This window comes from Podarcis tiliguerta (genome assembly GCF_965153285.1).
Source record: "Podarcis tiliguerta genome assembly, chromosome: 9".
Lineage (NCBI taxonomy): Eukaryota > Metazoa > Chordata > Lepidosauria > Squamata > Lacertidae > Podarcis > Podarcis tiliguerta.
Genome location: NC_139542.1, coordinates 48,803,854 through 48,819,334, shown reverse-complemented (window position 1 = coordinate 48,819,334; position 15,481 = coordinate 48,803,854). Strand labels below are relative to the sequence as shown.

General features: G+C 37.6%; 1 protein-coding gene across 18 annotated transcripts in view; it reads right to left on the bottom strand.

Moving 5' to 3' along the window:
• TENM3 (teneurin transmembrane protein 3) overlaps nt 1–15,481 on the bottom strand; it is a 1,235,569-nt gene that overhangs the window by 60,553 nt on the left and 1,159,535 nt on the right. For 9 of the 18 annotated variants that reach the window (XM_083456989.1, XM_083456990.1, XM_083456991.1 and 6 more), the window contains one exon: nt 14,812–14,997. In XM_083456989.1, coding sequence (XP_083313115.1) covers nt 14,812–14,997 — 186 coding nt within the window. Of the gene's footprint in view, nt 1–565; nt 587–2,516; nt 2,544–14,811; nt 14,998–15,481 lie in introns of all 18 variants that reach the window. The other 9 variants (XM_083456978.1, XM_083456993.1, XM_083456982.1 and 6 more) reach the window with 2 other exon arrangements.

The following is a 15,481-nucleotide window of genomic DNA, read 5'->3' as shown; positions in this document are numbered from 1 at the left end:
CTAGGCAAAACGACAGGGGTTCTGCATTTATAGAGGAAATAATTATTTGATGTATATGCATTGCTGGTTACTTGATGGTATAGATTTCGTTAAGCTCCTTGTTATTTTAAATAAATCCTTGGAAATTTCAAAGTAGCTGTGCCACTCTGCTTTCAACAATGTTAATTTTATCTGGTCTCAAGAGTTGCCATGTGTTCATGTGAAATTACAGTGCATTAAATAATTGCACAAAGTATAGGTCAGTTTCAGTGACTATACTTTATGCCGAAAGTACATTCCTTTTCACAGAATAAGCAAAGCCCAGGAAATAGTGAAGCAGCTTAGCATCTATTCTAACAAACATTAGGATTCAGGCTGCATACGGATGGGACAGGACCGACAGGATTTCCAACTAAATGTAATAGCTGTGCGTATTTGATTACTTAGGACGGACAAAATGAAATACCATAAGGACCACAATAAAACATTGATAGACTGAACAAAAACACGGTAGTGACGTGCTTCAAGACAGATAGCGGAGAGTGATTCTTTTGTGACAATCTCCCTAAGGCTTTTGTGCTGTTACCTTTATATCCTATCTTGTCTGCTTTTATGGCCAAGGAGGGAAAATTTGGGAAACAATTAAAATTATTTAATATATCCAAAATCTATTACTTTTTTTTTTTCATCTAACAGTACATCAAAAACAGTATCTGTCACTTCCTACTGATGGAAAAACTGGCATGCAGCCAACATGACCTGTATGAGAATGACAACAGTATATATCTATATATATATAGACATAGATATATAGATATATAAATGTATATATATGTAGAATTCTAGTATTCCTTATCTATGACTGCGGTAAGACATTCACATAAGCAAGTACAGAAGCAGAACTATGATCAGTGGCTACAAATAAGGTATTTTAGGACAAAGCAGTTATTTCTAACTCTATACAGCATGTAATATAACTTGTGCCACTACCTTATTAAGATGCATCTGTTTAGTGTCTCTGGGAACTAGCCTAGTGTCCTGTTTCTGTTGATTCACACATGTGCTTGAAACCATCTTTTTTTGCTAGGAATCCTTAAATAATTATTAACGTACTTCTTTCTCCACTTACGCAGCACAAATGAAACAATCATTCTAAGGCCGTTATTGCCTCTAGCAAAAATTAGTACTTACAGATGGAAGGGAATAATAGTAGCGTCTCATGACAAGGTATGATGAAGCTATAGTTATGGATATCATGTCATCATGCCAGGCTGAGATTAGATTTGGCTGCCAGTTTTTCTTTAGGTACTATTTGCCATCTGCACTTTTCAATTGTATGTGCAGAAGGTAAATTTTTTACTTCTGAAATGTTTTTCTTCCACTTTGGTTACAGAGGACACACAGCTTTATCTGTCCTACTGGCAAAGAATTACAGAAAACAATTGAATGCACTCAAGAGTGATTATACAAAAGCCTGGATTCTGCCATGAATATTGCCATACTCTAATGAAAAAGCACAAATAAGGAAGAGAAGAAAGGCAATCTGGAAAAAAGGGGAGTACTTGTGATAATTAAACAAAAACACATTTCTTTTACCACAACTGAAGATATGAGAACATTCGCTGTTTAGTGGTACATGCTCAATGAAGAGTTGGCTAAATCAACTTTTCCATTGCAATCCAAAACTATGAAGTATAATTATTTGATTTCACACAGATTTTCTTAGTAAATGACAATGAAATATTTTAACATATAAGCTTATTTTTTAAAAGCTTATAAACAATTTTTTAAAAATAAAATAAATAAAAGCAACTACGGAGCTTCCATAAATTTAAGCAGCTTGTCAGCTGCAATGGTCAGCATCCAAAGCAGCGCACATGATGTTCTGATTGTACATGGCACAAAGCCATCAAGGTCCTGACAAGGACTCAGTGAGGAATAATAGGAAGGCACAGCGGTGTTTTTCACCCATATATGGACCCATATCCAACAAAGTTCTACCCAAAGTAGACCCGCTGCCTAGAAATTTCAATGGATCTACTCTGAATAGGTCTACATGGGATACCACCCATGGTGTGACATGGATGACACCACTGCTTCTTTTACACACATATCTCTATTGCAATGTATCCTTGAAGCTATGACATTTTCTCATCCTGTGACTAACATTTCATTTTTTTCTTATCGTATAGGACGACTAGGAGATTCCTTCCAGCAACAAAAGCTAGAAGGCTTTAAAAATACCACAAACAGCAGATGCACAGCTATCTTCAGTTTTTGATATCATCAAAGCTAATCCATTTATACAGGATATAGTGAAACTTACAAAGTGCTTAGTAAAAATGTTAACAGGTGACAAAAAACATTAAAAGTCTTTATCTCTTAAATCCAAGGAACATGGAAAGTAACATGAATGAAATTTATAATTCATGGAGTACATATAAAATACGTTGCACTTGCCAAGTCTAGTGGAATGGTTGCTATAATATACACAGAGATACATGGAAGCATGTCAAGGAAGAGCAAATATACAGTACCTTTAACTATCTTATCCAAATAGTGAGCTTGAGAATTAAAAAGAAAAAAGAGAACAGACAGACGTTTCAGAAGAGTAATGTAGGAAAGGAATTGTTCAGAATTTACACAGAGAAAGAGCAGTGATTTGCTGAAATGAGATCTCACATCGCATAGAAAGTTTCCCAGTGTTTAAAAATGTAAATTATTATATCTACAGCAAAAATATACAGTCATCATTTGATTAAACACTCAGCATTTTAAAAATGCGTTTTCAGACTAAAAAACCAACACATTTCAAACTCTACAGTTTACTTTATAGCTGTTTTTGTTATGCCTAGTCTTTTATGTAGAGCAAACCTAACCAAAGTCATAAATTTTTTTGATTTTCAGTTCATGTTAAAGCAGTTACGTAAGCAGTTACAGCTTGGCCAAACTGAAGAACCATATATTTGATTTCCAAGTTGTGTACAGTTCAGACATTCTGGACAGAAAAAGTACTGTATTTTAATTTTGTCCTGTATTATCACTACTTCAAAAAATAAACAATATACTTCTGCAATCCACTTATTTGTCTCAGCGCACTTAGGCAAATTATGCAAAACACAGAACTATATTATTTTATTGAAAGCAGTGGTACCTAGCAATGCAGAAGAAACTAACAGATGCTTTCAAATTTGAGAGTGAAACAAGGTTACAGATACATATATACAACGTAGCATGTAACATATAAAATAAGAGAAAGTCTATTTGTTTTTTCCACAGGCAGCTGTCATTTCAAGAAAAGGTTGGCTGCTGTTTTTTAAAGACAGGGCAGTGGTTAAATAATAAATGCTTAATGTTTAACACTGCAACTTACTTACACACCATGTGCCTTATTTTCTAGTCACTTACTGTAGGCTAAGTTCAATATAAGTGTGACCCGTACATTATGTATTGTATTGCACTGTTTTGCTTAAATATGCTATAAAGCACCTGGAATCACTGATGGAGTATATCAATTGTCAAGCAAACAAAACAAACCAACAAACCAACAAAAAGCAGACAATATGTGACTAGCTTATTTACTCCCAACTTGCAGTGGCAACAGCCTAGCCTAGCATGTATTGACTGATCTACGAAGGTAGTTTCATTGAAACACTTACCAAATGTAGCTTTAATCAGCACGTGTGAATTCACCCTAAGATCATATCAGTGAAGCTGAACCTGGTTTGCCCTTTTTGTAAGAGTCATTATTGACATTATGCAGGATGAGATGGTGGACTGAATTGGTGCCATTCCAGTCTGTACACTTTCTGACTGCCTATTTTTCGATGCTCTCACATAAAAATCTCTCTCCACATAACAAACGTACACCATGGTGAATGCTACTGCTTGGTGCGTCCCTGGAATCTTAACTTGATGAACAAATCTCTTAAAGACAGATTACAATGGGATATTCAGGTGTGATAGGCACAAACATAGATTTCTGTAAGTGATGATCAGCAATGTGAACTGAACACAGAAGGCAGACAGTGCAGCACTGGTGAAATGTGGTTGGTGACTCACTTCTTTTAGGAGACAAGTTGGCATCTTACTAGATCAGAGCTTTCCAAATTGTGTGTCGTGACACCTTAGTGTGTCTGCTGCAGTGTGTAGGTGTGTTTCATGAATGCTGCCTACGCTCCTCCTTGGGCTGGAAAACAGTTAGTTTACCCTCTGGTTTACTAGCAAAACTGAATTACTGTGTTGTGAAATGATGTGTGTCTAAAAAGTTTGTCACCAGCATGAAAAGTCTGGAAAGCTTTGTACTAGTAGCTAGATGATGCTGGCAGGAAGCACACCTGGCCATTGCTTCCAATTGGTACACAGCAATAAAAACAGAAATATTCCCAGATTTTTTGTTGCAGCAGATAAACATGGCTACCCCTGTGCAATTTACAATAGCTACGTGCAGAATGAAAGATTTGAACCAGACTATACGGAAAGATAAAAGTTATGTGTCATGTACATCTGTACTGATGGCTCCATGTGTCCATACCATTAGTGGCTCAGTGTATGCACTGAATAGAAAGAAAGAATAAAATGGAATTGTAGAGGACCCAGTGTGGAACATAGGGATGTCTGTAGGCAAGACACAGAAAGGATAAGTGAAAAAGGAAGCCATACATTTGGGAGGTGAATTTAAGGAAAGATGTGGGAAGGTGGAAGGGAGGAGAAAAACAGCATGGGTACTTCCAGGAGGGTGTTCATTAGGGAATGAGTGTTCATGCACACAAATTTTTCAGTGTTCACATGATATCACTGGTGTATCATTTCATTTAGATTTATCTTTTCCACAGAAAATCTAGTACAGTTAGTTAAAAGAACCTGTTGTGAACAACCTGCGTGTGTGAGATATCTGAGCAGTCTGTTGGCAATATTAAGTCCCCCATTGGGAAACATCCTAAGTATAGAGGTGGCTTGCTGAAGGGAATATGTGAAATGGAAGACTAGGGTGGGATTTAACGTGGGAATCTTACAGCATTTATAGAGCTAACTGGTGAGTAGGTAACAGAGAGGAGTATCTGGACTGGAGAAAAGGTTAGGTTACAGGAGGTGGAAGGAGAAGATGTGTAAGAAAAGTCATTAAGTTGTGTTTGAAGACAATGGTACAAAAGGGTTGGAAGGAGTGTGATGGGAGATGGGGGATAAAGACTAGACAGGAAGATAATACGATGCTATCATCATCTGCCAATTGGCTTCTCTCTCCTCATTTGCCATGCCTAGGGTCTGTCAGGAGCTCCAGTATAAGAAATGGGGGAGAGGAAATGAAAACCATGGCCAAAGGCATTGCAACCAATATTCCAAAACTTACTCTTTGCTCAGAGCAGACCCTCTGAAATTAATAGACCTAATTTAGTCGTGTTCATTAATATCAGTAGGTCTATTCTGAGCAAAACATAGTTGAATACCACCCTTACAATAATTAACATAAATTTGGTGGAAGTATAAATATAGTTAATACTGTACATAAATAACAGCTCCATACCAAAATAAATACTCAGAGAATAGAAGGGCAAAATTAGGCTTGGTGCATAACAAACTTGAATCCCATTTATTTCCTGAGAAAAATGATGTTTGTGGGAGGGTGATGTGCAATGGAAAAGAGACAGAGCATGGCACTTACCCCTTTTTTGAAGTTAAACACATTTCTGTAACTCTGGTGGGGAAATAGCTCAAGGTAGTTTGATATGGAGCTGAGAAGCAGGCAGAGAAAGGATTATGTAGTGCCTGTTACTTCTCCACTCTGTATCATTTCCTCCTGGATGAAATTTTACTATAAAATTTCAAATTTCACTATAAAAATATAGTTGCTTTGCTAGCAAAAGCTCAGACCTTCAAAAAATATGAGCCTACCCCCCCAAAAAAAACACCCCTGAGCCTCACAGCTTCTTAAGAAAAATCTCTCAGATGACAATGGTGGAAATAAGACAAATTTTGAATTATATAATTTGTTGGCTTAGTACTATTAAGAAATTTGACAATAATTGTGGGAGGGCATGATGGGAATACATTAGGATTCACATAAGATAAAATATTTCTAATAGCTTCTGTAATCAACTAACGTAAGAAACATCAACAAACTGCAGAGTGAAAACAAGCATAGCAACAAGAAGAAAAATTATTCATCTCCATTGTAATTTCTCCAGCAATAAACTATTAAAGCTAGCAGGAAAATTCCCATTTACTATTATGTTTTTTTTTAACAACAGGTCTTAATGCAGGCTTTCTAAAATTTAATGCTTTTCATTAGTCTTCCATTAGAGATATAAGTAGGTATCCCCCTTAGATTATTCATATGCTAGCTCCTGTAGATATGACAGAATAGCTACAGCCTGCAAAAAAGTATATATTAAATCCATTTATTCCAATCATCTCCTGTTTAAATCAGCATGAACAGCATGCTCAGTGATTTGATGTTCCTTAATTGGTACTCACTGCACTGTTTTATTACTGATTACCCTGTCATAAAGGATTATAGCAGTGACATAATTTTCAATGCAGTATAACAAATTCATATTCATATTAGTTTATTCATGCCCTTTACGAGATATTTTCACTTACCATGATCTTTCTTGTCTAGGGCTAGAATAAAAAAGAAAAATACTAACTATCCTGTTTTGCGCACAGCTTTTCAACATGACTGTAAGCTAAGATGTCATGCTAGGGGTAAAATAATTGACCCGGTATTAAAAATGCCTTCCTACCACTTAAAATGAAATTTAAATAAAACTTGCAGGCAAAGCTGAGACACAAATTCCAATGGCTAATTCCATGAAACACAAGCTGGTGAATTCATACTCAGATTTGGGCACAATGACTGACGCACTGGAGAAATTTCATAATTTGTAGCCTTGAAAACTTGCTCACTGTGCTATGCTCACTGTGCTATGAATATTCTTGGTGATGTTTTGGCAGTAGTTATCACCAGATGTAATTTAGCACCAGAAACCCACTGCATGATACAGGATTGGGTAGAGAAGGAACAAGTAACGGGAGACTCCTAAGTATATTTCAGCTTAAGGTCCCACCTCTCTAATATTTGAAATTGAATTTCCTCCTTTGGTTCCAAAGGGGACCCAAAGCCTTATCCTGGTCCTCTGAAACACCCCACCCCCACCCCAAACCACTCTAACATATTTTGCTCCACCAATATCAGAGCTCCAACATTGCTAGGGCCACAGAAGTTGCTACAGAGGTGGAGAGGGAGCTATATTGGGTCTCCAATACTGGAGTTATCTGCATGATGTATTCTGTGACCCCAGGTCAAAGGATTGCAGACACAGAGATTACTCTTAGAGATGGATTTTAGTGCTAACTAGGAAATACAGTCATACCTTGGAAGTCGAATGGAATTCATTCTGGAAGTCTGATTGGCTGCAGGAGCATCCTGCAAGCCAATCGGAAGTCACACTGGACATTCGGCTTCCGAAAATCGTTCAAAAACTGGAACACTCACTTCCAGGTTTTGATCGTTCGGGAGATGAATTGTTCGGGAGCCAAGGTATGGCTGTAAATGCTTAGGAAGTGTGGTGGTAAGGATTTTGCTTTGCGACTGAAGGCAAATAGGCCAGCAAAGCTGTTTAAGGCTTGAGCATTAGTTTTGTGATGAAGCATTAAATAAACCATTATTGAAAATTAATTACTATATTTCCTTTAACCTTGTAGCAGCCTTACAATTAATGCCATTTGGGACTTTACCAGAAAGGATGGAGGCAGTCTCCTTGTGACATTTCTACTTAATGCCCAAAGAGTCATGAAACCAATTATCATAAAGGAAGGAAAAGAAAGAAAATAAGTCAAGCTTTCTTCAAAAGAAACATAACAACCTGCTTAAATTGGTGTGGACATCCATGAACATGTTTTTCCAGGGCAATCTGCGTGAATGTTAAAACATTCAGAAAACTAGGAAGCTGATATCAGTATACCCTAACATGACTGCAGAGTCACCCTGTGGAAGAAAAATGTGCAAGCATGTAGCAGTAGCTAGGCTTAGTTATGCAATCTTTCATAACCTCCACGCAGGCCTGAATTGAAACTATTTGTCTACATTAATTGTAATTAGTGTCACATTGCTGCAAATTCAGTCACATAATATCTTCAGTTTCACATGCAATACCTAATATTTTCAGAATTGACAGATGGTATTTCTGTTTTCCCAAGTCTTCTCTTTTATTATCAAAATACTGTCATTTTCTGAAGTGTTCAAAGTTCTGTGCTGACAGAGGCCTTTATTTCTTCCCACAGAGAATGCTTACTCTTCACTTTCTAATTCTGCAGAAGTAAGAATAATTCTGAATTTGAACCTACAATTGTAATAGATTGCACTTTTTCTTGCATAGCTTGTAGAGTGCCAGACCAGCTGTATTCTTTGAACATTTTGTCCTCTCGTATATCTATCAATTTCCTGTGCAATAGCTGCTACTAACTTCAATGTGTTCACAGCACGTCTGCAATTTTAAAACTTACAAACTTCCTTCGTGCAGGTTTTTTTTTTAAAAAAACTACTTGTGTAAAGTTCTATGTTCCCCATTTAAATCTGGTAAGAGCATTTATGTTTTTATTGTAACATTTCAAATAGGATTAGAATAGACTTTGGACTACTTAACTGCTAATTAGCTATCAGTATGAAGGCAGCTAAGTGCTATTTATGTGCCTTGTTAAAACCATGTAAAATCATATATGTACATGGTTCCATGGCACAGAATGCCTGTCTTATTTATAGTGCCATTTAAAACTAGCTTTTAAAATCTCGCCATTACTCACACCATTTTTTGATGTTAACGTGCAGGAGAACAAACTTCCAGCAGCTTCATCTAGCAAGATATATCTAGTAACAAACAATAGGCTGCTTGAGAAGCTACATGTTCTGTTGCATTAGGTTCTGAACCAGCAGTAGCTCACTATTCTAAAGTCAGTCTGTGCTTTCAGTTTCAAATAGTCTTCCCTGGAGCCATAACCTTTAAAAAGCCCCCTAGTCACCCAGCTTTGCCTTCTTGCCCCACAGACTTGACAAGTACACAATCTTTGCACTTCCATGAGCCCAACAATTCAGTACAAATAATCCTGACTTTGCCTCCCAATTGATGGGAGGCGCAAAAAACAGGATTCAAGTAATCCAGATTAGTCTGCTACTAGATGTCTCCAACTGCTTTCTGCCTAGCTCCACAAATCCAAAGGTCAATTCATTCTAAACAGCTTAGCCTTCTTGTAGGAAGCAGAGAACTCAGGGAAGTCCCAGTTAACTATTCATGTCTCCTTAAGTTGGTTTTCCTCATACGCTGAGATGCATTCCACTAATGATATGCTTATTGCCCCCATCCATTTGAGACTAGGTTAAAATATACATGTCTCCCAGCCAGGTTAAAATATCACCAAAGCCTAACCCCATCTCTTCTCTGAATGCTTAATGGCGTACACTCACATTTATACCACTTACTTTGAACCACATGAATATGTATATAAATATTAATTTTGGACAGAACGATCATTGTTTCCACACCATAACAATTAAACAGCTGTAATGCCTCTCGTGAGTTAAGTGTTTGAGCTGCAGGCAAGTTCTTTAAACAGATGGTCTTACTCACCCATATTTAACGTTACAGATTTATTTCAAAAGGGCTGTTGACAAATCAGAATGCAGCTGAATTTTAATGCAGGTTTTCTAATTTGCAATGTAAATTACCTAACAATAATAATGTGTATAGAAAGAAAAAATTATGAAGCTTTTTAATTGGAGCCACTAATACAACACTTGAATATAGTAGATTCCTACCAACGTAATTATTTGCTAATTCCATTCGACTAAATGCATTTAATGGCAAAGCAGCTGGTGAAGCATTCACTTTTATAGTGTTCCTATCACAGTTATTTAATTTACCCAAGATAAGTGTCAGCTAAATTGCAAAAACAATAGCCTATCGCTAACAATCTCCCTTCCAACTTTACACTCTTGCTTAGTTGGGTGTGAATCAATGCAACTTACATAGACCTAAAGTTAAGCACACAACTCTGCATTTAGTTATAAGCTGATCTCATTGATACTTCATCACATGTCCAATTGCATCCTATAATTATTTTAGAAAGAGAACTTAATTTACTTTATTCTGAAATAGTCAGGGCTGGTCCACCCATTAGCCACAGTGAGACCTTTCTCTCTCTCTCTCTCTCTCTCTCTCTCTCTCTGTGTGTGTGTGTCCCAGCCCAGACACACTCTCAGTGCCATTTCGCCACTGACTGTGGGTCAGTGCGGCCACCAGCTCCCCCTCCCTCCACTGTCTGCTACGGAGTGTGAAGCTGCAGCAAAGCTCTCAGCAGCAATTCTTACAGGGCTCTCTAGATAACCTATGCCTCACTTTGAAGAACAGTTCCTCCTCAGAGTGAGTCATTGTGGATAAAGTGGTCTCTGAGAGTGCCTGCATGATCCCTGCATTGCCATGGCGAATGCAGCCTAAAGTTAAAAATGTATTTATTGCTATGGCAACAAAGCAGCACAAGACTTTGTCAGATGAGATGACTCTGGTCAGCCTTGGCACACTTGTGTTGCTATTGATGATGTAGTGGCAAAAGCAACAGCAGCAGGTCAACATGCTGGGGCAGTGGCAGCTGCCAGTATGCCTCAGGTGGCAGAAAGTCTTGCACTAGCCCTGGAAATGGGATACAAAAGCATATAAATACCACAAAATGCTAGTGACCGAATCCAGTATCTGCATTCAGTTCAACAGAACAACTCAATCTACATACATTAACTGAAACAGCAATACAGAATGGGTCCCTCCATTCAAAACATTATCAGTAAGTTTTGTCGAGCAGGTTTTGGTGCAGTGATGGAGAACTTGTAGCTTTCCAGATGCTATTGGAACTCCAGCTCCAGCTTCCGATAGCCAAGGATATTAAAAATTGTGGCTGCATCAACATCTTGAAAGCTATAAATTCATTGTGTCTATTTTAGTGCCTGATTCTCAGTTCCACATGGACCAGCATTATAGAGAGTTATCTTTCCATGAAGGCAATCTTAAGTGGGACCAGTAAGGAGCAGAGTGGTCAGTCCACTGTCATATCCCAAGTACAGCCAGCTCTTACCCATTTTTCTTTGCTATCCTAGTTCTAGTTTGACAAAGATGAAAGGTAAAAAGATTGAGCCACTGGGAGACAACTGCTGCCCAGCCCTGGGCCCATTTCAAAGTTTGCTGCTTGCTGGGCTGAATGTGTAATGCGTGTCATCCTTAGTCTCAGTGTTACACCTGTAGACAACTCAGCACGGAGGATGAGAAGGACAAACCAATAATAAGTTGGCTCTGCCCATCATTGTCTCTGGCACCACTTACTGCCTGGGCTTCCCATCTTCTGCCCTACCTGTCCCAATGAGCACCACCTCATTATTATTTGTTACACCAACCTCATTATTATTTGTTGCTGCTATATTAAAACTAGGTTAACATCTCAACAGTTACAGAGCACTGGTTTCCAATGCCTCCCACGTCTCCACTCAGTAGGAGAAGGCTGATAAGACAGATGAGCTCCAGGCCAGTCTGAATTGATGTGTGTAGATAAGCTTTGGACTTGAAAACAAGGAGAGGTTCTGCTCACTTTTACTGAATGTATGCTCACAAGGGTTCACACAGTTATTTGTGCACACAGCTATCAACTTGGTAAAATGTGAAAAGCTTGCAGTTCTCCTGGCATATAACTCTGAACAATGGACAAGTTCTCAACTTTGGAGAGCGAGGAAGTGTATTCTGATCATATTAGTGAGAAATAAAGTTCTACGATGTGCAAGCCATCAATAAACATAGGTTTAAGGAAGCACCTGATGCAAGTTTCCACTGAGAACTTCTATTAGTTTTTTAAAATGTTTCATTTCTTTCCCACCTAATTTTCAATTACTCTTTCTATTTGTATTCAGCAGGCACATATTTAGAAGCCCCCCAAAAATCCCATCTCTCCAGTTTAAGGAAAGGTAGTCCTTTGAGGTGTTCTCTGCTAATAGTGCTTTAAACACCAAGCTGTTTATTGAGTTACATTGATTTTCATGTAGATGCAGGCAATTCAAATGGAAATCTGGCCTAGGGGAAATCGTAATTCCTTTAAGCTACGAAATACCTGCTATTTGTTTTTATTTCTTCACTACATTGGAAAGCAAGATCATTAATGATCACAAAGACATGCTTTGTTCAGAAAGAAAAATGTAGGCAAGCTGGTCAGCGCACCTCTATTAAACACCAAGGCTGATGTGAGATTAGGAAGCCAATCAGTGAAAATTTGAAAATGAAACACTAACAGCTGGGGAATTAGCTGTTAAACACTACATACACGACTAAAACATTTGGAATCTGGACAGAATTTCTGTCTTGCACCTTGTATCTTGTTTTATTAAGCATCATGATTGTACGACTAGTATTGCTGTACAAACTCACATGGTGCATTGTGTTATTTCCAGTCTTTTTTCTTTTGAACCCTGTAATAAGATTACAAAGACCCTCAGAAATATAGGTGGTGTAAGTTATTCCTCTTGACAATTATTGCAGACTCCTTTTTCTACTGCTATTGGATAGTGATCACAGACTTACTGGGAGTACCACAAAGGCTGGGTACAATACACTTTGCATTATTGTCATTATGCAGGTTTTATTTTTCTCTAACATTATTTTATCTGTACTAACAGAAGGTTGGATCCAAAATACTAATTCTGTTGGGGGGGAAACTGTTTTCATTGGAAGAATGGAATCTTGAGATCCAACTCATTGGTTCTACCCATTTCTCCTTTCAAGCTTTTTATCATTGTATTTATTTATACACACAGCTCCCGTTTACCAAACACAGTATATGCTCCATGGAAATTGTTCATTAGGCGAGCATTTGCATAACGAGTCCACAATTTTCATTGATTCCTAGGGGAACATTTGTAATTGGGGATTTGTCAGATCTGTCTCCATGGTATCTTCCTAAAATGGCTGCAGCCAATCAGCATGTCTCTCACAAAGAACAAAAACTGATCTGTCTGATCTCTCCTGCTCTCTTAATTTGTCTGATCTTGTTCCCTCCCTCTCTGCACAGTTTCTGTCCAAAAATGTCTGCAGCCAAACATCAAAGCACAAACAAACAAGAAAGTAGGCAGACTCCCGTTGTTCAGATATCTGAACCTGCAGAGTGTACAGCAAGGTTTGGGCATAATTCTTTATATTCAGATAAGTTAATTTTTGCACAGCGAGGGGATAGCAGGACCTGCATGTTTAAGAAATTATAGTTTACTCTTGTAACATACATACATGCATGCATATATTACACAAGACAGCTTTTATGTGTTGTTACCATCAATAAATACACTCTAGCACCAATATTAAAGCAATAAGTTTGGTATTCTGTAAGTTTAAAATTGGTAAATGGAATTTCAAAGTATACTTATAATAAAATTAATCCATTTTGGCATAGGTATTCTCATAGCTGCAAGCTGCAATTCTGTCCCCATCCATTAGGGTTTAAAGAGATTGGTGAGATTGAAAGTTATTGGGAACCATGACTATGTATAAGGGGAAACTGGATATATATGGGATTAGAACTGTTGCTGAATTAGTCAGTCACTGCAGGAAAATGGAAGCCCTACCCAAACCACTTGAATGTTTAAAAGCTTAACAAATATCCAAAACAACGAGTGTAGTAGTAATGCAATAAATACACGGGCAACACATAGTTTTGAAATCTAGTCGAACCCCCTGCCTTCCCAATGCTGATGAAAAAAACCCTGTTGTGTCTAATACATTGGAAAAAAATGTGCAAGAACAGTTCATCCATATATAATTGTAATCCATGTAGGTCGGTGAGGCCAACAGAAGAGTGATTTGCTGAATAATTACAAGCTGACAAGCTAAAGCTTAGCGATAGGCTTTGTCTCCCACATCCATTTTACCATAGACTTTAAAAGGAGCAGGAAATATGGAAACAAATGTGAAGGATCACTATGAAAAGTCTTCCTTCATTTGTCCTCTTTGTGATCTTTAATGACTTATCATGGATCCAACTTAGTTAGATATCAAAGGTTATTTGGTCAAAGACTGGTTTCTGAAAAGAAACATAACAGAACTCTAAGAAAGAAAATTTTAAGAAAGAAAAAAGGCATCTTTCTTTTATATCCATATAATATGCAGGATGTAAAGGAAAAATGAGTCGTGTGCTACAAAAACACAGGGCCTCTGCTCTAGCTTGCAAAAAAGCAAACAAACCTAGGAAAGGAAGTGCTGAAAGTCAGCAAGTTGCTCAATTTGTCGAAACAGAAGCTTTGTGGAAATGTTAAATAATTCATTATGCCTGCTAACAAAACTCAACAAAAATTATTTCAGGGTGCTAGATTTCCTGGCAAACAAACCAGCTTTTATGTTCATGTACAATGTTTCTTTAGTTTCCTTTGTTAATAAAGGTGAAATGAGATGCACGACTACAAGCTAAAATCAGAAAAGCTGGTAGAAATGAACTGATTTATCCAATGATTAGGAAGAATACTAAAATAGTTATCATTGGAGTCAGTGAACTTATGTGTAGAGAAAACCAAGAAAAAATTGAATAGAGATTCTTGCCCCTTCCATCTGGGGTGAGATAGCTATAAAGGATTGATGATCCATCATATAATCATTTCTTCTTCTTTTTTTAAAGTAACAATTTCTTTACACAAACTGACAAGTGAAAATATTCCATTTGAAGGAACAGGCTTCAAAGTGCTAAATTTCTGATTCAGACAAGGTCAGGACCTCTGGCTTTTTAAGTTCAGTATTGAAGAATAATATTAAAGCACAGTTAGCCTACCAATCGTGCAGTGCTCGCCATTCCAGCCTTGGCTGCATTCACACTTCCCATCTTTACATGTTCCATGTTCAGCACACCGAGGGTGACATGCTCTCTGACTGCAGGATGGGCCAGTCCAGCCTTCTTCACAACGACAAGTTCCACCCATGCAGACGCCATGTGTGCCACAGTCAACAGAACAGATTTCTGCATCAGAAATAAACAGCAGGAGATAGGATGATGGGGTTGGGGTGGGGGTGAGAAAGAACACAATAATTAGCCAAATTCCTGATCCAACCTGATCACAGAGGAAGGCAAACCCTTTGAAAATGTAATTTAAAAAGTTACTATAAAAGCATTTTCAGGAAGCTCTCAAGAGGTTGGGGAATCTACATCTTAGCTAATGCTCTATTAGTTGCCCAGGAGATTTAGTGATGTCTATCTACCACAGCTTTTCTTCAGTTAGCTTTGAGTATTTTAAAATTAGATTTCCTAATCACATATATCTTAAGACTTACCTGTTCTTACACATATGAGGATTTATGTAATATTCTTACTGAGCATTGAGATCATATGCACTGAAAACTAATAGTAGCTATAGCAGAAAATCTTGCTTTAACCCACAGAAAAATAAAGATACAACAATATCATGTTAATGTTTTGATTCTACCAGTGTTAAGCCTAAAGTCTT